The sequence below is a fragment of the Equus asinus genome, chromosome 4 (genome assembly GCF_041296235.1).
Source record: "Equus asinus isolate D_3611 breed Donkey chromosome 4, EquAss-T2T_v2, whole genome shotgun sequence".
NCBI lineage: Eukaryota > Metazoa > Chordata > Mammalia > Perissodactyla > Equidae > Equus > Equus asinus.
The window spans coordinates 94,520,753-94,546,433 of NC_091793.1; the positions used below are offsets into that span (position 1 = coordinate 94,520,753).

Consider the following 25,681-nt stretch of genomic DNA (forward strand, 5'->3'; position numbering starts at 1 on the left):
CTAGCGCATGGTGGCAGGGAATCACAACTGCTCTCCATGTTATAATATGATAACCTCATGGCTTAGTGCCATCAGCCTGTACTGGGATAAAGCCCACTGCCTTTTAAACTGATACACTCTGTTATCATATTATGATCCCTCATTTTAAGAATCCAAACCTTCGAGGTGTATTGCGTTTTTACGAATAGTACATTTCTTTTTTAAAAGAAAGGATATTAATTCGTGTTCTATAGAAATGATTTATTCTGATAGCTTTATGTGATTAGACTATGTCTTCTATATCCAAATTCAGATTTTAGTTCCCTCATCTTAATCTCCAGATAATAAGGTAGATTCCGTAATCTTGTCTTATATCGCTTGGCAAAAAGGGTTGGTTAAACTTGGAAGAAGAAATGAGAGTTAAAGAAATTTAGAACACTTTATAAATGGGGCTTGATTAAAGAAAACAAGGAAAAATGCTCTGTTTTTAAACAAAATTCTAATGTTGATGCACACTCTCCTCTTTGTATTCAGACTTTATTTTTTTAACTATTTAAAATAGATTATTAAGCATTTTATGACGTCACATTCACCTTGAGTTATATTAACCATTAGATTCTGTATTATCATAAATTTGTCGGCTTGGCCAGCGGTTCAAATGTTGATATTGATGTAGTAGGAACCTGGATTATACTGTCTTGTAAGCTGAGAGCCTTGTATGCCTTCAGTTAAGAGAGCTTTCTGTTAAAGTTGCTGCAGATCTGAACAAAGTTGTCCCATTCACAACAACATGGATAGACCTTGAGAGTATTATGTTGAGTGAAATAAGCCAGCCAGAGAAATATGAACTTGGTATGACTCCACTTATAGGTGGTAGTTAACGTATGGACAAAGAGAACTGATCGGTGGTTGCCAGGGGAAAGGGGGGTGGGGGGAGGGCACTAGGGGTGAAGTGGTGTACCTACAACATGACTAATAATGATGTACAACTGTAATTTCACAAGGATGTTAACTTTTATAACCTTAATAAAAAAATAAATAAAAAGTTGCTGCAGATCTAGCTAAATTAAATGATCTATATATGCATATATGTGCACACTAGATTTTTGAAGACAAAAGTTACATTAATTCAGGTGCAAGAGGAAGCAATTTTTGATTTTTAAGAACGTCATGGTTAATGCCATTAGATTTAAATAAGCAGTGACATAGACTGTAAATAAATATTCTGAGTTTTTAAAGAAAGGGATGGCGTGCTCAGAGCCTGGAGGAAGAGGTCAGATTTAGACTGGGAATTTGGGTGATGGCCAAGTTGATCCTCAGGGTGAGGAAAGGCTGCTCCAGGTGGAGGTGAAGTGAAAGAGCTTAAGATGGGCAAAATCTTGCCTCAAAGATCAGGCATGTTGGGGAAAGAGGGAAGAACCTGTCCTTTCCAGGACAGAAGCTTTGTGTTGGGGGTGGAGGGCTGTCTGATGGAGAGCTTGGTCATAGGCATACAAAGCTGGAAAGGCCTTGGAGGTCACCCCCATTGACCCTTCCCGCTGTGGTAAAGAACCAAGACCTACATTTTCTTAAGGTATTAATGCCTATTCGTATTTTTTCCTAAGATGCCCTAGAACGAATTTCCTGTTTTTCCTGAGATTATTATCTTAATGGAATGGCACTTCATTAGTAGTCATCATCTGACTATTTACCTCCTATATACTTAGTGGATTTACATGAAGAGATGAAAGTTTCAAATTGAGATCTTTGTTTATACATTTCAACACAGTAATCCCATTCCTGGCAATGTTTTTCTTGGGAGGAATTTTGTAAAGTATTTAAAAATGGGGACAAAGATATAGATAGCATTGGCATAATTTTTATTGGGGAAAGAAACTTTTATTGAGTGTGCACTGTGTGCCAGGTACTGTTCTAAGGGCCTTCTGTGACTTCCTGCTCACGATGGCTCTATGAGGTAGCTGTTATTACCATCCCTATGAGGAAACTGAAGCTTCTAGTGGTTAAGCAACTTGTCTGGAACCAAACACAGTATGGAGGTAGGATTTGAAGTCAGGTTACCCGACCTCACCTTCTGCACTGTGTTATCCTGCTTGTTTATTCTCAGGATGATTTTTTTCCCCCAGTAAATGTACTGTTTTAACATCAGGGTGTCCACATGTCGTTATGTAAGTTGTATCCTGAAGGACAGGCTTTTGCTAATTCTTCCCAGAAGATATGCCTTTTTATGCTTCACAGCAAGGTCCCAAATGCACTAGTGGAGACCCTGATTGATATGCTGGAATATTTTGTAGCCATTAGAAAATAAGGTTATAGAGAAATATGAAGAACTATTTTCTAAACAAATGACAAGAGTAAGACAAAAAGTTCTGTATTTATGCAATTTTATTTTCACCTATTTGTAAATGGGAAGCCATTGAAGGGAAAGTTTATTGAATGAAAATAGTGGCTATTTTTGCCAAAGGAGAGATTGACTGTTTTCTTCTTAAATTTTTCATTTTTTTGATGTTTTATAATTGACATAAAATGCATATAATATATACCCATGAATCAAGTAGAGTGAGGCCACATAATAAAGAACCTTGAGATTTTGGAGTCTGGCTTTTATCTGTTAGGCAGTGGAAAGAAACCACTTTATGAGGCAGTCCATCTTTTCAGGTGTGTAGGGTCTGTGAATGCACTGGATGTTGATTAGAGGAAAAGATGGCCGAGGCAACTGATGCTTGAACTTATGTATGAGGTACCTGAAATTTAGAACATAGAGCAAAGGCCAGATACGGGGACATCCCAAAATTGACATGGTGGTCAAAGTGGTAAAAAAAAAAAAAAAAAAAAAAAAAAAAAAAGAAAGTTTTGTGTATGATTGATTAAGAAATAGAACCATTAGTAGAAAAAGAAAAGTTGGAATCTGGAAGGGATCGCCAATGTCCTTTAGTTCAACTCTGTTTTTTTGATGAGGCACCTGAGACCCAGCTCTAAACCTTCTCCAAGGAGTTACCGAGTTCCTGCAAACCTATTTCCCTGTGTGGGCTAGTGACTCACATGGGTTATTGGCCTTTATTGCAATAAATACTTCTGTTTATAGCACGTTTCCTGATCTCTGTGTAACAGTGATCCTGTTTAAAGATGCAGGAACACCAACTCTACCAATTTGCGTATAAAGTAACAGATTTCTAGAAGAGTTGAGCTCTTTCAACCTTGTAGAAGTTCTTTTATTTCAACAGTAGCATTTTACCTTCAGTTTAGTTGTTGGGGGGAAAACATCACCTAACCTCTTAACTTAAACTGTTATATCACATTAAAAAGCTCTTGAATTCTGTAGGTAGAAGCTAAAGTGTTTCTTATCTTGATTTACGACAATGAGGTTGAACTCAGTTTTGTTCAGAATGCAATTTCTGAAATTATGATTATTCTCTTTTTTATTTGCTCTTCTCCACCCAAATTAGACAAAATCAACTCTGACCTTTTGTAGTCTTCATTATTGAGAGCTGTCATCTGTATTTTATTCTACAAATATTCCTTCTCCTTAACTCCATTTATTCTAACTTATCCCTATGAAGGACCTTGGACACTGATCTAGTTCCATAGATGCCAGCTTAAAGGGGGAACAAACTACAAAGAAAAATATGTAAAAACTTATTCTCAAGGCTTGAGTTCTCTCTGTTCACCTGATGAGATGGCAGAGGCTGATTAAAATTTTCATAACACTTAATTTAGGAGAGAAAATACTGTAAAGGAGTGAAAGACAAAGGAATAATGAGGAGATAATCATTATAGGAAACACCTGAGTTTTATTTCGAGGCAGGATTAATGTTGAAGACACTCCTTAACCTGCAGATCTGAGGTTGCACAAAAGGCACTGTCTGTAAAATAGAGACTTTCTAAATTTTCAGACTTTACGAAAATAATCTCTAACTACAGACTTTTAGTTTTACTTTTCAGCGCATTTGTAAGCAAAAACAACTGTAAGTGTTGGGTGGTTGTGTTTCAGGTTTTTGTATTTAAGTTGTAAAAAGAGAAAAATGTGCTTGGGTTAAGAATGTACATTCCAATTTTCAGCTTGGAGCTTATTTAATGGCGCTGCTAGTGAAAATGGAGACAACTTTGATGCTAGCTTGTGGGTCCCCCATTCTGGCAGATTTGTCAAGCTTTTCCCACTATGAGATTGACTTCACTTGTTCCACCTCTTTATTGTGTCTTTTCTCCAGTGGAAAACAGACTGAGAGAGACTATGTGGAAATGGGAAAACAAGTTTCCTGGCCAATGTGTTGTTGGGACTCTGTCTCCCAGATTCCCAGATTAGTGCAGATGATAGGGTCTAGGACCTGCCCGACATGTTGTGAGATGAAGTTTACAATTCCTGTAAAGCACCTGGCATCATAGTGTGTAGTCCAGAAATGCTACCTGTGTAGGATTGAGGAAGACACTGAAGATAGCTCAGCAGATTCCTACAGCTGTGGTCTAGTACCTTCATCAGCAAGATTTATTACATACTTAGTATGTGAAAGTGCTTTGCCAAGTGCCAAGGATACAGAAACATATGTTAAATAATACACTTGTATTTGATTCATGATTGATACAGGACTTTTTCATACTTGATGTCATGATACCTTCATGAAATCTTTGGGAGATATTCAAGGATTTTTAGCCCCATTTTACAGATGAGCAAGCTTGAGGCTCAGAGAAGTTATCTGTAGCTGGTAAGTGACAGCCAGGATTTATAATCAGTCTTCTGACTTCTTTCCACTAGGTCACAGTGTCTTTACGACTTGATTGAGAAAAAAATGTGTATACATTTGTGTGTGCTTTTGTACATGCACACTAAAATGTTAAGTGTCATATGAATATAGTCAAAACTAATGAGATGGTACTTTAGAGGCTGAAACCTCAGGAAGATTCATGAGGCTGGGTCTGGATCTGGAGCAACAATGAGTAAGGCTTGGAGGAGTGGCTGGGAAGGGGGAGAAGTTGGGAGAGTAGTCGGAGCAGCGGTCAGTGGTAAGGCTACATAGTTTGTTTAGGAAACAGTGAATAGATGAGTCTGACTGGAAGTAGTTTAGAGCCAGTTTATGCAATATTTTGAAGGCCAGGCTATGGAATTGTCATTTTAGCTCATTAACAATGGTTTGTGAAAAAAGCGGGTAGTTTTGGATGAACATAGAAATATTTCTATTTAAAGGTCACAGGAGTTAGATAGTTTCCTTGGACATTTTTCACATAGTGATATATCATGATTAATTAGCCACTCAAGAGCAAGTGCCTTTGACAAAGGGAATGTAATGAAAAATCAGAAAATTCAGACTAATGGCTCTCCATTCATGTGATTGATTGGCAGCCTGTTTATTCCCTTATTCCATTCAAAAAGCATGTACTGAGACCTTTTGATTTACAAGTTCTGTTCTAGCTGTCATCTGGTCCTATACTGGGAAATAATAGATCAACAGAAAATTTCAATAACTAATAAAAACTGTTCATTAGGAGTTTTGTGTCTCTCTCTTTCCCTCTCGCCCTTTACCCCTATTTTGAACTATCTGGATTCAACCATTTCAGCTCTGTTTCTTTTGGCTGTAGAGACAGAAAAGTGCTTGGCTCGTTTTTTTAGCATCGTATATTTTATGAGTTTAATTGATAGAAAAAATATGCCCAAGTGACGTCATGTCTGAAGGGTAAGAGAGAGGAAACCTAAAACCCCAAATCTTGGTAAAGTTCTGTTAGCCCAGACCTTGGAACCATAAAAGGCTAGTACAATTCAGCCAAATTCTGTAACATATCCAAGTTGGCATTGCATTCCAGTTGGGTTGAAGCCTTACATTAGCTTAGCTTCCAAGGCAATTCTAATTATGATTCTTTATTTATAGGTAGATATTAGTTTGATATCTGAATAGTTAGACTGTTAGAAAGTACTTTTTGTAAGAGAGAAAAATACACCATTACTTTTTCCTGTTGCTGTTAGGACCCAGATGTTGCAAATCTCACAAATAGTGGCATGGAAGCCCCACAGAAGATTTTCGAAAAACCTTTTTTCCCAGACTGTGGTAAAGCCTGGTTAGGTCAGTTCAGGAAACATTCCTTCAAGGTTCTGAAGTAATATATTGTCTGGGGATAATATAAGCTCAGAGGGAGAGGCAGACGTGTACATAACCCACATACAAGAACATGCCAATGTCTAGAAATAAATATATGTTGTTATGACAATAGATGGTTGATCAGACTTATTTCAAGGCATCGCTGGGTGAACAGTGGCTTCCATTTTGGTATTTCCTAAATGCTTGGTGCTTTGCAGATTTAGATCTTTGAGCGAATCCAGTATTTGACCGTATCTAGCTTCTGCTCAGGAGTGGTGCTCTTTCTCCTGTACTCCCCGAATTATAGACATACTGCTTATCATTCATTCTTATGTTTATCACCTATTGTTATTTTTTTTTAACGTACTGCTTTTACTTATTTATTTTCTTTGGTAAGAAGACAGCATGAGATCTCCTCTCTGAAACAAAGGTTTAAGTGTACGTTACAGTGTTGTTATCTGCAGGCGTGATGGTGTGCAGCAGATTGACTGATGAGCGGTTCCTCATTTTGCCCTTCCCACGGCCCCAGCAACCACCATTCTGTTCTCTGCTTCTATGAGTTTGACTGTTTTTTAGTTACCTCATAGAAATGGGCTCATACAGCATTTGTTCTTCTGTGACTAGCTTATTTCACTAAGGATAACATCCTCAGGGTCATCCATGTTGTTGCATATTGCAGGATTTTCCTCCTTGTTTAATAAGGCTGAATAATATTCCATTGCGTGTGTTTACCACATTTTCTTTTTTGTAACTTTTTATTTTGATATCACTTAAAACTAAAAACATTGCAAGAATAGTACAGTGATCTCCCTTATGCACTTTACACAGTTAAGTGATTGTTAACAGTTTGCTCCCTTTACTCCACCTTTTGCACACTTGTTCTGTAAAGACTTTTTTTTTCCCCGTAAGCACTTTTTTAACCATTTGAGAGTAGGTTACAGAATCATGCCCCTTCACACCTAATTATTTTAGTGTAGATTTCCTAAGAACAAAGACATACTCTTACATAACCATGGTACAATTCTCAAAATCAGAATATTTTAATATTGACACAGTTTTTTAGGTTAGCATATTTAGTTTCATCAATTATTGTTTGTCTTTCATAACATGTTTTCAAACTCTGTCCAGGATCCAATGCAATGATGATTTATTTTGCTTTGTAGTTGTGTCTGTGGTGTCCTTTAACTTTGAACAGTTCTTCACCCTTTCTTTGTCTTTCATGACTTAATATTTTGTGTGCGCGTGAATATGTAGTATTTTGTTTTTTTCTTGAGGTGTAATTGTCATATAATATTGTGTAAGTTTAAATTGTACAACGTGTTTGTTTTTTATTATGTTTTTTAAAATGATTTTTTCCAGGTTTTTTTTCCCCCTTTGGAAGATTTGCCCTGAGCTAACATCTGTGGCTGATCTTCCTCTATTTTGTATGTAGCTTGCTGCCACAGCATAGCTAATGAGTGGTGTAGGTCCATGGCTGGGAACCGAACCTGTGAACCCAGCCACCCAAGTGAAGTGCACTGAACTCAACCACTAGGCCACCAGGCCAGCCCCACACAACGTGTTCATTTGATACATTTATATATTGCAGTATGATTAACACCAAAGCATTAGCTGACTCTCCTATCGTCACATAATTATTATTTCTTAACCGCATTTTCTTCATCCATCTGTTGATGGACATTTAGGTTGTCTTGGCTATTGTGAATAATGCTGCAGTGAACGTGGGAATGCAGATGACTCTTTGAGATCTTGATTTCAATTCTTTTGGATGAATACCCCAAAGCCAGTTTGCTGGTTCATATGGTAGTACTATTTTTAGTTTTTTGAGGAACTCCAGACTCTTTTCCAAAGTGGCTGTACGACTTATATTACCACCAACAGTGTAGAAGGGTTTCAGTTTTTCCACATCCTTGCTAACTGATCTCTTGTTTCTTCCATAATGGCCATCCCCACAGGTGTGAGGTGATAAATCATTGTGGATTTCGATTGGCATTTCCCTGATGATCAGTGACGTTGGCCATTGGTATGTCATCTTTGGAGAAATGTCTGTTGAAGTCCTTTGCCCATTCTTTAATCAGGTCATTTGTTTTTGTTGTTTTTTGTTTTGCTCTTGAGTAGGCGGAGTTCTTATCTATTTTGGATATTAACCTCTACTTTCTCCCAATCTGTAGATTACCTTTTTACTCTGTTTCCTTTCCATGCAGAAGCTTTTTACTTTGGTGTAGTCTAACTTGTCTATTATATTCCTAAACATGAGGAACTAGTTCAGAATTACTGTAGCTTCCTTTTCTAACTCTTTACAGTGAGTGGTGGGTTAAGGACAGCAAAATGTGACTAACTGGAACTGTGACGAGCATTGTATATAATTCAGATACTAACATGTACCTGGCCAGAGGAATTCCCGTGTATCCAGTCTGTCATGAAGCAGATCCAAGAGAGCTACCTCCCCACGTTTCCTTTGCCGACCTTGCCACTCTTTTGCCTTCTGGAGTCAGAAATGCAGGGTTCACTTGCCTTGTCATTTATTAGAAGAAGTCAACTGGTTGGAGCTCACTAATCAATTAGCCATTCTGAGCGGCTTTGAAAACAGAAATTCCTTCCCTCCCCACAGCACCTGCTGCCTGTGTTGTGCAGGTGGAGCTGCTTGCTTGTTGGCAGATTCATTGCCACACGTGACGTAGGTGATGCAGTTGTTGCCATAGTACTAAACAGGAAATGTGTTGTATAGGTTTCTGGAAAGATATATGAAAAAGTTAGTTTTTTATGCCTATTACTCATACTAGTGTTGACTTATTACTTCTTCACTTATTATTTCATATACGTATAATGACTGTGCATAAAATTAACACCAGAGGTTAGAGTCATTTCTGTTTGGTTTTGATCTCAAGTCGGTTTTGTAATTTCTTTCTTTCCATGTTCACAGAACTTTGTGAATTCTAATTGGCCGCTCTTCCAGGATAGTCTCTCATCTTTGAACCCTAGGGTAACAGTTTTATTTCAGTGCTTGACAAGATAGCAGGCAGTTCTCGCACTTGACAGAGAAGAGGGCCTGAGGAATTTGGTGGTGTTAGTTTCCCTGCAAAGTTTTTGTCAGAATTGTCTCTTAAAAAACAGGATTTCCAGAAAACTCGTGAGACCTCAAAATATAGCCCTAAATATCCCTTCCCCATTATTTTTTCTACAAACGGCAGGAGTGCCCCAAATTAGACTCAGGGCTGTTTTTGACCTCTGGGAACCCCCCTTTTGTGTCCAGGCATCCAGAGCCCCAAAGCTCTGCTTGCCCATTTGAAGAAAGAAGGGTTCTCGGGAGGCGGGTAGGTAGTCCTCCCCAGTGGCCCAGGCATTGGGTCACCTCTCCCTCTTAAATATTTCATTCCCTTGGTTTTCCCTTTTGGAATCTGAGGGAGTTCCGTCTGATCCTCACATCTCAGGCAAAATGTGCAGAGTTACAAGAGACCTACTTGTTTCAGGACCTCATTAGACCTGTTCCTGTCACCTTGAAGGAATCCTTACACTTATTCAGAATGAATATGTTAGGCAGACAGTAATCGGCAAATATCTGTTATAGGATGTGAGTGAAAATATTGGAGTCTGGAGCTCTGTAAATGCTCTCATCCATCAAGGCAATGAGGAGACTGGCAAAATACGCCAGAATCGGCTTTTTCAGAACTGTAGAAATTAAAGTCGTGCAGTAACCTGGGAACATCTATTCAGGACAAACAACTGAATCTCAGTAAGAACAGCTTTGCTTTGTGGCATTTTAGCTTGCACTATTCCCCTCCCTCCCTCTCCAGTTCCACAGAAGCCTTGAAAACCATGCACCGGGCACACCATTAGCCTGGCAGCCACTGGAGGAGGCAGAATGGAATTGGTCTTTGCAAGCCCCTCCCCCTCCTCTTGCTTCTCCCCCTCCTAGATTAAGCTATGATGGAGCATGAGATTTGAGAACTACTAGTGAAGAAACCAGTTTTAAGACTCAGTTAAGAGAATCTGCACCATCAGCTGTTGGCAATATCTGCAGTCACTCAAGACGTATTCCATGGATAGGACAAAGCTCGTCTGCCTTAATGTCCAGAGGAGACCCTGGAGTAAGTGGCGCTGCCTCTCATGGGGGCCTTTTCAATATACCACAGTGAACTGGAGGGATAGTCTCCAATCTGGCTCTGCTCCAATGGTCTCTATTTTATATGAAGTTTCGTAGTAGCCTCAGGAAGAAAATATTATAGTACTTGGTTTCACTTTATGTAATTCTGTAACAGAACACATGCTCAGTTTACCACAGAAGCACTCGTACCTCCTACTGAGTCACCGGCTTAATGCCTGTAAAGCTCAGGTCTTTGTGGAAGGTGTATTCAAATAAGTAGACTGGGATGATCAATGCTTGTGAAAGGTGGAGATAGCTTAGCCTCAGGGGCTGTGGCATAGAGCCGGGTATGGGGGGCCTTATCTACTCTTGCAAAGATAGTGTATCGAATCGTATTTATTTGTGTTAACGTGAGGATGCAGCAGCACCTTGTAATGCAATATTTGGCTGTTATGACTAGTTGCATTTGAGCTGTTTGAATTTTTAATTGGCGACTGATTATTGCTGTGACTTTCCACCCCTGCCTGAGTCAGTGTGACTTGTACACTTTATAGAGTTTGGTGACACTCATCAGTTACCCTCATCCTTTTTCTGTGGGAACTGTTAATCATTGTATTCAGGCTTATCGACATCCAGGTGGACATTTGCAGCACCAGGGAATAAGATTTCAAAGCTTAGTTTTCTTGATGATACTTAGTTCTTTGGTTACATGTGTTATGGTAGAGTTTGGCCTCATCACAGAAACTTGAAACTGCTTTATAAGGGAGATTAGGACCAGCTTTCTTCCTAAGAGCCTTCTAGAAAGCCTTCGTTAGGGTAAGTGGGAAAAGCATTATGATCATATTATCTAGTTAGCCTTCTGTCTTCAGGTGGATAGAAACCTAGACCATCTACAAGAGTTCATTTTTTCATGCAACTTTTTTCCCTTATTTGGAAAGTAATACACTTCCATTGTAGAAAATTTAGAATATAGACAAAAATAATGAAGGGAAGTATCTTGTAATTCCACCATTCAAAGAACCTTAAGATGAGTATGTTTTAAATCTGCATTGGTATTTCACGTTTATGTTCATTGTCACGTCACATTTATGATACTCTTGTCACAATTTGTCCATTCTTTTTATGTTTACTTCTTGAGTTACAGCCCTATTTGAAAACAACTTTCATATGCCTAAAGACAGTTACAAGAGTAGGTCCATTTTAACTCAGTCAAATCTGGCTTGATTGAGGAAAAAGGTTGGCTATACCTATATGGGGATTTTAAGTATGATGCTTTGCAAAAACAAGTGTTCTCCTTTGAGAAAGTGTGACTGTTATCACTCCACCATATTGTGCTTTGCAGGTGTGTGTACTGATATTGAGTTCATTTTATACGTTATAACACGCATGTGACAGAAGGGCTGGGGCTGGAGTGGACAGAGAACATCTTAATTCAGGGACTACAGTATGTACTTATCTATTGCTTCCTAAACTAGATGGTAAGCCCTCAAGGGCAGAAGCAGCATCTTTATCTTTCATTTTCTCTTAGCACTTAGTAGAGTTTAGCATAAACAGTAGGTGCTTAATAAAACTAATGTTGGGGCTTCATCATTTGGTTTGATTTCCTCTGGCTGGTGGAAAGCACCAGAGGTCACTTCTTCTAGATTGCTCACCTTGTCCAGGTGTCCTTGTTCTGGTAAAGCAGATCCAGTCAATGTTAGTCCTAATTCTCTTGATATTTTAGAGTCGACTTGGGGGATCTATTAAAACCAGCTCCTCTGGTGTTTTTTTGTATAGTATCAACACTGGTGCATGAGAGCTTAACTTATCCAAAAAGTAAAAAGGTAGTAAGTTACTCAGGTAATAATTAAAGCAAATAAAGCAAATATCTAATTAGGTAAATTGTCAAATTCCACAAAATGTGCATGCTGAAGAGTAGATTAATGTACATGCTAACTCATGGTACAGTCCCTAAAATCTAGCCTTGGAGATTTAAGGTGATCCTAAATTAAGTCTTTAGCAAATACCTTGTAAGTGTGATATTTATCAGGGTACATTTACTTAATGGGAGAAAATTCTTTTAGAGTGAGAATTCTGAAATACAGAGCAAAATTTCCTATTAAAAAAAATACTCACTTTCCTGGGAAGTGATATAGGATAAAGATTTCAAAAGAAATCTTTGCCAAGTGGATTCGTTGCTGTGTTCTGCAGAAGATGCCCAGATGCTGCTGCTCAGCCTTAATCCTTCATGGTGAAATAATTTTGGGGGGAGTGGGAGAAATGACACCTATATAGGACTGAAGCAGAAAATGCTGTCAGGATGACAGCGTATAAACGTTTGACAGGGAACTCACCAGCACATATGGCTGTAGGCGGTAGCTTTTTCACATGATAACCTGACAGATTGTCGATGAGTCAGATGGAGAAACAACTTGTAGAAAGTGACTTTCCTGAATCCCAGTGGGGAGACTTGGGGTCTTGACTGGTCTCATCTCTTACTTCTGCTTGCTCTGTAGATGTAACTTCTTTGGGCTTCTGTTTTCTCATCTGTATCAGAAAGGTTGGCATAATTGATATCACAGATCTCCTTCAGCTGTCAATGCTCTGTTTTTTTGTTATCGGTTGTGGTGGTGTTTTTTTATTTATTGTAATGCCATGATTTTTAAACACAAGTTCAAATGTTGCCTTCAATTCCCACTCTATTTTTGTAGAAACCAAAAATTGGAGAAAAATAAATTTTGAATACCGTATACTTTAGAGAACAGATTATTAGCTCTATTGTTTTTTGTGCATAGAATATCATTATTAAATAAAATACATTGTTTTTATTTATTGACATATAGTGTATTTTCTAAACTCTGTTAAGTATTGATCAATATGCTCGTGCTGTTTCATATTAAATACATTTTAAATGTTGATCCAGAATATGTATTTGAGATTGACCACCGACTACAACAAATAGTGCCTTTTGTGTTAATATTTAGTAAGTAGGGTATTATTTTAATTAATTTTTGCTGGTTTCTGGAAATAATGCAAGTAATGACAAAGACATTTTGGCTTCTTAGAAAGAGTCTTATTTTAATATAGCTGAAAAACTGGATTAAAAAATAAAAGAACCTACTATGTTACTTTACACCTCTTTGGTAACACCCTTAAATGTTGTGAGTTTCGTCTACTTGCTGGAATCATTAAAATTTGTTTGGAAGTGATGCAGAGACATGCGACTGTGGAGAATGATTTATCGCATCTTCCTTATAGTTTGCTGTAGTCAGTGTATCTCCTGCACATAAATCTAGTTCAGCAAAGGGCAATTGATGCCCTTGAAATCACCTTTTCTTTTTTCTTTAACTTAATCTTAGATGACTTTGTTTTACACTAGTAGCCGTTGCTTTAGATTCAATATGACACTCTCTCTCATTGACTATTATATACCTAACAAATGATTCCACTAAGGAAATGTAAAACTGAGGTTAAAATGAATTAAGAAATGTAGAGGAAGGGAAAGAACTTCAGATGTAGACTAAGAAGGTCACGTATCCTTGGGTCCAACTTGGGTCTGTGTGGTGGTTGTTTAAAGATGCGCCAATCTCTGTGAGACATCCATCAAGTGAGTTAGCAGTCGTTCTCAGGCTGAGGTAATGGCAATGACACAGATTGTAATTTGGAGTTTAGATGTTGAATTGGGCTTACTAACACCAGAATCTGAGTTTGTATCTTTAACTTTGTTTTTGCATTCCAAATTGAATTGGGCCAACTTCCATTGTTGAAATTTTATTTCCTCATGAGAACAAAGCCAGAAGTCCTCAAATAAAGCATCCTTTATAACTAGCATGAGCAAACCGAATTTTACACACTCAGGTGTATTGGGGCAAGTGACCTATTGAAGTGCTTTTCAGAAATTTATTTGACTCATTAGTAGGCTTATGTGAAAGACTCATCTTCTATTTGATAGTTTTTGAATAGAAAAAGAAATTTAAAAGTACTGCTCAGGCGCTGGCCCCATGGCTGAGTGGTTGAATTCTTGAACTCCACTTCACTGGCCAAGGGTTTCACCGGTTCGGATCCTGGGCGCGGACATGGCACTGCTCATCAGGCCACCTTGAGGCAGCGTCCCGCATGCCACAACTAGAAGGACCCACAATTAGAAAATATACAACTGTGTACTGGGGAGCTTTGGGGAGAAGAAGTGGGGGGAAAAAAAAGATTGGCAATTGTTGTTAGCTCAGGTGCCAATCTTAAAAAAAAAATAAAAGTACTGCTCAGCTGAACAGTTTCAGACAAACCTGTGAATTCAGTTTTCAACTCTTAGCCTGCACCTGTGGGACTTTTGAAAGCACTTAATATTAATCATACCTTTCTTTAAATTTTTTTAATTACTTCAATTCAAGAAGGAAGGCCAGCCTAGAGGTTATTTTGTGCTGTATTTGTCATTGGCTCTCTCTGTAGAAAAGTAGTTGACATCTTTTGAAATTTGCTTTTATTTTAGGCTTAGAGTTGCAGGGCGAGCTTACCTGTGTTTCCATTCTGAGGCAATAATTTAAAGTTCATATTGAAGCCCTCAGTGTCATCGTCTTTTCCACTTGCACTGTGTTACATTGTCACTTCTTTACTACTTGCAGGCTCTGATAAATCTCTAGCCAGGAGAACTAAGGCTTAGCAATGTAGGGCCTCTAGAATGAATCCTAACATTGAAACATCTTAACCCTGTGAAATAGCAGCACGTTTCCCGCTAAGTTGCAGCTACCCTACCAGGCTTTAGGTGAGGGATCAGGCTGTGGGGACATTTGCTTAGCTAAGGTTTTGCATACCATTAAGTTCCACCATCACAGGCTGATATCAAAGTTGTTAATATATGGCCTTGCCTGGACTTAAATTCTGAAGCAAGGACTCTGGAGAGCAGTAATGAGAAGGTGCAGTTAAAATAAAATTGGGTCAGATGGTTGGAGGTCTACATACAAGCTAAGTGTCACCTCTTCGCTTGTTTGCAAATACAGTCTGCATGCGTATTGCCTCAGATCTGTGCACACTCAGCATGGCCTACTGATTAGGAGCCTGGGGTTATTGATGAGTCTCATGTACAGTCCGATTTGTTACATGCTGTGAGTGGGGTTGAGTTTCAGTGTCCATGGCTATCTGGCCTGACAAGATGATGGCCAGTACAGAGAATCATGTGGCCCTCTCAGTCTGTGGAAATAACTTTGTGGTGATGGGTTTGTTGATGGTGTATTTGACCTGCAGTCCTCATTTAGGTGCAGCTAAAGGTAGAGAACAATGTCCATTTTTTAATTGTGTGTGCCTGTGCTAAGAAAATCTGTATTTTTATAGAAGTTTCCCTTTTTATTTGTAGATATAATACTTTGCCAAGCAGAAGAACTCTGAAAAATTCAAGATTAGTGAGTAAGAAAGATGACGTACATGTCTGTATCATGTGTTTACGCGCCATCATGAATTATCAGGTATGTGGTTTCTGATCGTTTAAAAAATCTGAATTCTTGGGCCAGCCCAGTGGCACAGCGGTTAAGTGCGCATGTTCTGCTTTAGCGGCCCCAGGGTTCGCCAGTTCGGATCCTGGGTGCGGACATGGCACCGCTTGGCAAGCCATGCTGTGGTAGGCGTCCCGCATATAAAGTAGAGGAAGATGGGCACAGATTTTAGCTCAGCGCCAGTCTTCCTTAGCAAAAAGAGGAGGATTGGCAGTGGATGTTAGCTCAGAACTAATCTTCCTCAAAAAAAAAAAAGAAAAAATCTGAATTCGTCAGACTTACATCTCGTTCTCTTTGGTTTCTTTGTATTATTATTGTATTATTTCTATTTGAATTAAATATCAGGATTTAATGAGGTTCTATTGAAAAAAGATCTGATTCATTCTAATACTCAAGATTTAGTCCATTGCCCTCATATTTTAATTAGCATTTATAATTTATAATGTATTTAAAAGAAAGGCATTCTCCTCCTACATGGATAAACCTGTCTAGCTTACTTGGTAGGTATTTGTGACCATTAAACACAAGAGTAAGCTGCTGGTTGTGGGCAGTAATGGAACAACTTTAGAACTCTAGGAATGAATAGACTCACACACTGGGTAGGTCAGTGGTTCTCAAAGGTTTATACGATGAATAGGAAGAAATTATAATTACTGTCTGTTGGACCCAGTGGTTCCTGATCTGTAAAAGAAGCACCTGGAGGATGCTTGTTAAACATACAGAGTCCTCCTTCAGGTGATTGTGCTGCAGGTTCTCCTCACTCTGAGAAACGCTGGGGGAGACAGTGCAGTGTTGGGGTTGAATTAATCCTAACCACAAGTGGAAGTTAGAGCCTGGAGTGTCTAGGGTGAACGGACAGGGTCAAAAGAATAGTTAGAAAAGCAAACCAGGGGTTAGAATTAGAAAAACATAATTCAAATATAAAAATAGGATTTGATTTCCATTGATATGGAAGTGACAGATGAATACAAGTAGAAATGGACAATAAATACATAGGTAGACAGTTGGTATTAGAGTTCAAACCCAACATAAGGGTGCTGAATTGAATTTCAGAAGGGAAACATGCATTTATTCTTTCAGTTGATTAATATTTTTTGAACATTGCCGGACAGACCCTGTTCTAGACACAAAGACATTAAATAAATAAGTGCCCCATGGAAGTTACTGTCTAATGAGGGGAGACAGATGATAAATAAATTGGTAAACAAGATAGCATTCCAGATAATGATGATGATATAATGAAATGAAAGCTAACACTTACCTAATGCTAGCTAATGCATAGTACTTCCTATAGGTCTAGTGCTTTTAAACATATTAATTAATTTAAGCCTCACAACAGTCCTGTGAGATTGGCAATATTACCCTCTGCATTTTACTGATGAGGGAACTGAGACACGGAGAAGTTAAGTAATTTGTCCAGGATCATATGGCTTGTAAGTGGTGGAGTCACATTTGAACCCAGAAAGACTGGCTCCAGAGAACTATGACTAAGTACTGTAGAAAAAATGACCAGGAAATAGGAGTAGGAAGTACTGAAAATATGGGTTCAGTTTTAAATAGGCCAGCCAGGAAAGTGTCACTGCGGAGATAACATCTAGTAACAACTTCAATGTGAGAGAACAAGGTAAGGGATATTAGGGAAAGAAGATTCTAGGCAGAGAGCAGGGTAAGTGCAAAGACCCTGAGGCAGGAATAAGTCTGGTGTGCTCAAGGGCAGGTTGGTTGGATCAGAATGAGAAAGAAGGAGAAGAGTAGAAGATGAAATCTGAAGTTGACTAGGGGTCCAGATTGTGTAGAGCTTTATAAGCCCATGAAAGGACATTGGCTTTACTATGAGTAGAAAGTTATTTAAGGATTCTGAGGAAAAATGTGACATGATCACTCTGGCTTCTGTGTTTAGGATTGACTTTGGGGAACAAAGACAATAGGTGGTAGAACATTTAGGAGGCTGTTGCGTTAATTTTAGGTGAGTGTTAGTAGTGTCTTAGACCAGGATTATAGAGTAGAGATGATGAGAGGGGGCCAGATTCTGGTTTTATTTTGATGGTATAGGCAATAGCATTAGATATGTGATGAGGAGTAGAGGGTGGCTCCAAGGTGTCTTGGGCACCTGTAAGATGGAGTTGCCATCTACTGAAATGGGGAAGGCTGCAGGATCAGCAGATTGGGGAACTATGTTGAAAGGTTCTGTTTGGGGATGTTAACTTTGAGATGCCCATAGACAGCCACATAGAGATCTTAAGTAGGTGGTTGGACATGCTAGTCTGGAGGTCAAGGCAGAGAGGTCTGGGCTGGAGACACAAATTAGGGAGTTAATAGATGGTATATTAAGCTATGGGAGTGAAGGAGATCAACAGGGGTAGACAGAAAAGCAAAGAGGTGACAAATAACCCTGGGGCACTCTGTCTAAATGTCAGAGAGATGAGGAAAACCTAGCTAGAGAGACTAAGAAATAGCCAGGAAGTTAGGAGCCAAGAACAGGAAATGTTTTGGCAAGGTAGTTCTCAGCTCAGTGACCAGTGCTTACGTGACTAGTGTCATATAAGTTGAGGGGTGAGAGTTGGCCATTGGCTCTAGCAGAGTGCGGGTTGTTGGTGAGCTTGGCGCAAACAGTTTCGTTGGAGTGGTGGCATGAAATGCCTGGTTGGAGTGGTTTCAAGAGACATTAGAAGAAGAATCGGGAGACCATGAGTGCTTTAGAGAAAAACCATGAGTGTTTCTCTAAAGGATAGCAGAGAGATGAGGCAGTAGCTGGACACAGGTTGTAGGATCGAGAGAGATTTCATTGTTGTTGTGTAAGTTAAGAGAATTTTCGTCATGTTTTTATGCTAATGGTAATGAATCAGAGAGGGAGAAATAATGATGGGGGATGGGAGACTTGCTGGAGCATCTGATGTTCTTGAGTAGGTGAGAGGGAATGGGCTCAGGGACCCAAGTGGAAGGCTAGGCCTTGCATTGGAGTGTGAGAGAGTTCATCTTTAGGAAGAGGTGAGGAGCTAAGCCACAGATCTGTGTGGGTGGACTGATGTGATGGGAGCTTTTAGAAGTTTTTTTCTGATTACTTATATTTGCTCAGTGTAGTTGAAAAAGTTATGAACTGAGAGTGAGTTTGGAAGAGAATTAATAATTCCTCAACTCAGTAGAATCAAGAATGATTCTTGAGCCTGTTGTTGAACTTTGAACTTCGTTTTATAGAAGGATGAGCAACATGCCTCAGAACAAGGCAGGTTTTCCTAGGCTCTTGGTCCTGATAGCCATTGCCCAGAGACAGGACTAGACACAGTGATCGTCAACCCTTGGCTGCACAGTGAAGTCAGCTTAAAAAAAATTCAGATCCCAGGGCCCCGTCTTTTGAGGTTCAGAATAAATTGACCAAGGGCGGGTCCTGGAGAGTCAGTGTTTTGTGTTTTACTCTTCCAGGTGATTTTAATGAGCAGCCAGGATTGAGAACCACTGGGCTGGAGGCTTTTTACCATTTTAATAAAGAGAAGCATGTTGTTCATTCATAAAGAATGTGAATATGGTCCCTTGATAATCATGATTCCTAAAATTTTTCATAGAAAAATATGTTCAGACACTCATGTGCTAGAGACATAAATGCATTTATGATGGTATAAATTACATGAGGTAGAAACTTCAGGTTTTTGTTTTTTAGTCAACAATGGCAAGCCCCGGGTTGATTGCTAATACTTTGTTTTTTCCACCTTCATTTCAGTATGGCTTCAACATGGTCATGTCTCATCCTCATGCTGTCAATGAGATTGCACTAAGCTTGAACAACAAGAATCCCAGGTAAGCTTGCTCTGTAATGTGCAAGTCTAAATCTGACTAGGGAAAGCAGAGAGCTAGTCAACTCTTAACCAAGTTAGAGTGGAAACTGTCAAGTGTGGCTCTTCGAATTAAGATTGCCAGTAGACTCCTTGGCTGTGTAGACCAGCTAAGTTTCGTTCTTACATGTGGCACAGCTGAGCAATGGGTGACAACTCTAGCCCTTCGCTGTTCTCTTCCAGCTTTCATTCTTTTCGAGGCCCTGTTCTCAGCATCCTTGCAAAATTACCAAAATTTGTTGGAGAGCCTGAGGTTGCCAGGTTGTCAGAACTGGGGCTAGGAGAGTCTTGATACAGACTTAGCTACACCGCTTATTGCTGAAAGCTAACTAAAGCCGCTCTCCCTTGTCCGCACTTCACTTGCAACCGTTATGTATGTAGCTTTTATTACCAAAGAAACGAACAAACAAAAAAATAACTGTGCATGCAGATTTCTTTCTATATTCACTTTCTCTAAAGGCCAGTGCCATGTATTATTCACATCACAGGTTACCTCTGGCAGCCTGTCTTCCTCAGTTTATTTTAGTCACTGTAATGTGTTTTCCATTCTGGTGAGGCATTCTGCATTTCCCACATGTTATTCTCTTTCATCAGATACCTTTGTGTAGACTGTGTATCTGCAAACTGTTAATTCAACTAAAAAATCTGATTATAAATTAGATCCTTTCTGATTTGGAATGCAATGCAAACCTTAAAGTCCTGTTTAACTGTTGAATATTATTATTTCAAATTTTTCCTGATTGAAGCTTTTGTGACTTTTTGATTGCTTCTTTTTCCCTGCTTTCTGCTCTGGGGAAGTCCTTATTCATTTTTCTTAAGATAATCGACATTGTGGATTGTCAAAACAGTCTTTATTTAGAGGTTGGCAATAGCTTTTATTCCAGAAAAGAGATGAAATACTGAAGTGATCTTATTCTGAAGAAACAATGCTGTCTTTGACACTGTTTTTGAAAACTTAGCGTGTATCTCCAAGATTCTTCTTCTAAGAATATTTCAGACGGAGTTTTATTTTCTTTTCTTGAGTCAGAGAAAATATTCTCATATTAGCACAGCTGGAGTCCAGCTCCTTTCAGGTCTCCTACATAGGAAGAAGAAATGATGGAGACTTACATTATCATGGGAGATTTTCATGGCACTACCTGCAAATTCCTACATTCGAAATGTAGGACATTAATTTCAGTTGATTTTGAGCTTTTTTGGCAAATATTTTATCTCTGACTCTCAAACCAAAGAAAACATTTAACCAATGGGTTGTTTTCCTGAATATTGCCAAGTTTCCTATTTTCCTTAGCTCATCAATAAAACTTTTTCAACCATATTGTACTGTGTCACCTGATGATAGGACTAAAAGACTAATCTTCCCAGAATTTTCATTAGTGAGTAATTTGGAATTTGGGGAGTGGGAAACATGCCTTCCAAATTTGCTATCCTAGATAAAGCACATATCTAGAAGTTACTAAAGGTTTAAAAATGTGCTTTACTGTAACTATGTCTCAGTACAAGTTTAAAGGACATACACGGACAAATATTTTGTTGTTATCATATCCATCTTAGAAGGAAAGAACAGCTGATTCGTTGTGTCACTTTCGTTGATCTGTGTTTTTCTTTTTTCTTCTTGTTTTGACAGAACAAAAGCTCTTGTTTTAGAACTGTTGGCAGCCGTTTGTCTTGTCAGAGGCGGGCATGAAATCATTTTATCAGCATTTGACAACTTTAAGGAGGTAGGATACTCCATAGTTTTAAAAGAATGCTCATAGAAACATCTTTATTTGGACATCTTTAAATAGAAAGATTCACCTTTTGTGTGTGTGCGTGTTTTTTATTATTGAGATATAACTGACATATAACATAATAGTTTCAGGTGTACAACATAATGATTCGATACTTGTATATATTGCAAAATGATCACCACAATAAGTCTAGTTAACATCTGTCACCATGATTTACCTTTTTATTTATTCTAGGGCCTAAGGGGTATAATAGTTAATTTTCTAAGACATCAGTAAGGGAGAAATAATGAACTTTGTCTAAATATCTTAAATGGGTGCGTTAAGCTTTCTTTGGTGTCTCATTTCCAAGGAAAGTTAAAGACTATTTGCAGTGCTCATTTTCCTTTGGAGAATATGGACTAGCCAATTTGAAAACAGGTTTTGTTAAATGTATGTGGTTTTCATTGTGGTTGCTTTTTGAGCATCCACCATGTAAATTTTACAAACTCTTTCATCATTTTTATTTTCCTCAAATCATATGTATTATCATTGCTTTGGTGGATGCTATGAAACACTTATCAAATAAATATATACACTGATTTCAGCAGTTTGTGGTCTTAATCAGGTGACCTGTCCCAGGCAAACAGTACACCAGTAGACATGCATGGTTGAAAGTGGAAACTAAATCACTACCACAGAAGAAGCAATTACACATAGATCATATTAACCCGAGGACTCCCGCCCAAGGTATCGAGACGTCACCACTGCTCTACCAGCCAGTTTCCCTTGGTGGAGTGCTCATTACATGGCCGGGGAGAGTGCCTGTTTGTTCCCTAGTATGTGCCTGACATCTGAGGCTACTTTGAGGTGGGAAATTACAAAGATAATTGAAGGCACTTGGAGCCCCAGGTTACAGAAGGACCCTCAGCCCGATTGTGCCTTATCCTGGCAATCCCCTTGGATTCCAGATGCTGTTGGATTAAAATCCATATCTCAGAGGGACTTCCAGGCTCTCTCGTACCTTTCCTGGGACCCTCTGGAGTAGAACCTAGCTAGTATTTGTTGAGGACCTACTATGTCAGGGGCTGTACTAGGTACACACATGAAATCACTTGTTTCTCTAAGAACATCTGTGAGACGAGTATTAGTATCTCCATGTATAGAAGAATAAACTAAAATTCAAATACATTATTTGCCTGTGGTCACCTGGCTAGATAAGCGGCAGAGCCAGGATCAGGATTTGGTGCTTCTGATCCTGAACTTCCCTTTCAGGTGCCATTTGGGCTCAGTTGTGTGTGAATCTCCTGGAGGAAATCCTGAATTAGACAGGACCTTGGAGCCATTCCTCACACCCTAGCCCCTTAATTGGACTCGGTACCCCCACTGCCAAATGTACTAGAGAGCGACCCGGTAATTCTGTATATGGGCTGGGAAGCTTCAAAAATGTCACCAGGGAAAACAGTCCTCCTGCCTCTTTATTTGAATTGCCTCTCTCCCAGTTCCTGCTTTAAGGTTTTGATGTTATCCATTTTGTTAATGCCAACGATGGACACCACCAAATACTGTCTTTTTATCTATTCAGCCTCAGTGATAGTGAAAAAATATTCAGGTTCCAGGAAAATGTTGACGAATAATAGTGAATCTTTAATTCATATTCTGACCTCCAAAACAAATAGAGACTTTAGGGATAAGAGTATATGAATGTTTGTCTATGAATGTTTTTATATAGCGTATATCAATACGTAAAACTTTACATTTATAAATAAGGAAGTATATGTTTGGGTGGAAGAGTCTAATCTGAAAAATGAAACAGCATGTGCCAATAATATAACTCCCAAATCTTTACCATTAGATCATATTTGAACACATCACACACCAAATCCTTCCCACGCTGGAAGCACTTACACTACAGTTATTGGTGACCTGATTATACTGCAGGTCAAATTATGTCCTAAAGTTATAATTGCATAGAATCAGTGTTAATTAAAGCCAGTAAATCATGAGATGAATGTTAAGTTTGTTTTCTCTTAGGTAAGCTATAATGTCTTTCTTATGCATAACAGGAACATAAATACTTGCAGAATTGAGTTTTAATTATCTCATGTCAGAATTGTATATGGTTTAGCCATTTGGGGCACAGTGTGTGCTTAGTTGGGGAAAAAAAAGTAATCCTACTAAATATAATTAATAGCTGGCTCTACTACATGAGACCTGAATTAATTTTGACGTTGAATTTTTAGAGCTTTAACCAAAATCTGCCTTGTTTCTGTAATTACTTATGAATGATGGTGGGTGTTTAGTTCTGATTCTCCTTGGACAAGCATTTACATCTTAGAGGAACCAATCCAAGTGGGAGAAGGGACAAGGACAGAGCTGGTTCTCTGTGTGCTCTTGGCCTGCATTAACCTCAAGCTCTGGTGTCTGTGTAGACAGACCAAGCAAAGGGATTAATCCTCATTGCCTTGTGAATGAGGACAGAGCAGGAGCATACCCCTGAGAAGCTTTATTCTTATGGATAGGTCAAAAGAGCATCAACCTGTTTATCTGTTTAATCTTAGGGTGAAAAAGGTGTTACTTGGTATTGATCTTGCTTTTTAAAAAAGTCAGTGCCACTCACAGCCCAAAATCTTTTAAATCCCTTCCTTTTCTCTTTTTCTCCCATGTTTATGTGAGTGGATTCTTTTTTTCTTATACAACATAGTGAAGAGTGTACTCTTTAATCTTTTTAGCAAAAATGTCAGTGGAATCTTCTTGGTTTAGGGTGGTTTGGGAGCCAGCTGCTCCTGATTAGAAAGAGTCGTCCTTTTGATCTCAGATGCCTGTGCAGATAGGGTTTTGGTGAGTGAGTAATACCCTTTGAGCTGTCCATGGCAGACAGAGTACCATACTAGGTACCAGGATACCAGGAAGGAGGGCCAGAGAAGAGTCATTGCCCTCAAGATTGTTTGTAAAGCTTTTTATCCCATTTAGTAAGTTGGGATTCCCCCCAGCTCCTTAAGAGGGATGAAGGGATTATCCCTGTTTTCACTGGGAGGACTGGCGAAGGGTGGTTCAGCATCAGACATCAGTATCTATTCTTGCAAGTAAAGTAATATGCATTGGAGTAGCCAGACCCTTGAGGCTTTGATCATTGTTAGAACAGAGCTGAGACACCAGATGCTAAAAGGAAATTTAAAGACCACACATCTTAAGTATGTAGCAGGACTCTTCCCCCTTCTGCTTCTAGAGCCAACAAATCCATTCCTATTTGACCACTACTCATTAATTCAAATGTGAATTGAAGGAAGGTATCTTTTAGCTTTTGATAGATTTTTATGTATGATTACATCAATTTCTCATATTTCAATTAATATTCACAGCCCCAGCAAGTTTGGTTTCTATTTTTTTGGCAAAGAAATCTTGCTACGTCTTAGAATATCTGAAGTACATGTTTTAGAAAAATAGGAAGCACTTCCAATTTAATGGATCTGTTGGTGGGAAGAATATAAACCAAAGACCTTGCTTTTGGTGAGTGTGGAGGTTGGGGCCTAAGCCTGATGTCACTGAGCAAGCACATACATCACCTCAGTGTATATGACAATAAATGAATTTTAATGACATAAGTTCAGATGGTAAACTTGTACCAGACATGTTTTGTGACATGCCTACTCATGTAGTGAGTAGATGAAGATTAAACTGTTGTCAACCATTATGCTCCTTGAATTCTTTTGTCTTAAAAATTTTTTTTTAACGGAATTAATATTGGTTTTGGTGTTGAAACATCTCCTCATAGAAATTTATGGTCCTGAATTGAGGACCACGGTGAGAACAAGGAAGTCATCTGGTTTTCCTTATTGGCTAGTTTAGCCATGTGGAAAGACATATTACCATCTTCCCTCAATTGATACTTTCTTAGTTACAAGGCAATATGTTTTTGAGCATTTGGCCTGCCGACAGAAAAAAATACATTTGGAAGTAAAGTTTACTCAGTATTTCTATTAGTTCAGGGTCTTGTTTGCAAGAAGCAGAAACTGACTCTAACGTACAGACGAAAGAGTTGATTGGAAGAATGCTGAGAAATGCATAGAGTTGACAAGGAGCCTGGAGAAACAGGCCTGGAAAATGGGCAGGCATTCCTAAAATGTGGCTAGACTCTCAGGCTGTGCCCTTGAAGCTGAGCCACCATAAACACTATTTGGGGTTCTGGTCATGCTTTTTCTTTTCTCCCAAATGACATGAACCATAGCTAGCAATCCATTGGGTCATAAAACTACTCTTACTGGTTAAGGACATCAACTAGCGCCCACTTTAGAGTTATAAATACTATCTGTAATCCAATTTCCCTTAGCAACCTTGGGGTCTTCTACCTGGACCTTGCTCTCCTCAGCTTTTCCTAGTCTTCTTAATTTTTTCCATTACGTTCTTTAATATATCTGAGAAATTGCCTTTAAGAGTGTCTCCCCGAAAGTGTGGCAAATAAGTGCTCCCATTTCAAATCAAAGGGGAGAAGTATGGAGACCCCGTAGACTCTGCAATGGAATAGCCTCCTCTGACACTAGTAATAAAACCCTCTGAGGGC

At 38.9% G+C, this 25,681-nt stretch overlaps 1 protein-coding gene across 11 annotated transcripts in view; it reads left to right on the plus strand.

Annotated features, from left to right (window-relative positions):
- The window catches only part of FMNL2 (formin like 2), a 292,532-nt gene that overhangs the window by 212,255 nt on the left and 54,596 nt on the right, over positions 1-25,681 (plus strand). For all 11 annotated transcript variants that reach the window (XM_070507768.1, XM_070507771.1, XM_070507769.1 and 8 more), the window contains 3 exons: positions 15,452-15,560; positions 19,303-19,379; positions 21,042-21,135. In XM_070507768.1, the coding sequence (XP_070363869.1) occupies positions 15,452-15,560; positions 19,303-19,379; positions 21,042-21,135 (280 nt within the window). The remainder of the gene's footprint in view (positions 1-15,451; positions 15,561-19,302; positions 19,380-21,041; positions 21,136-25,681) is intronic.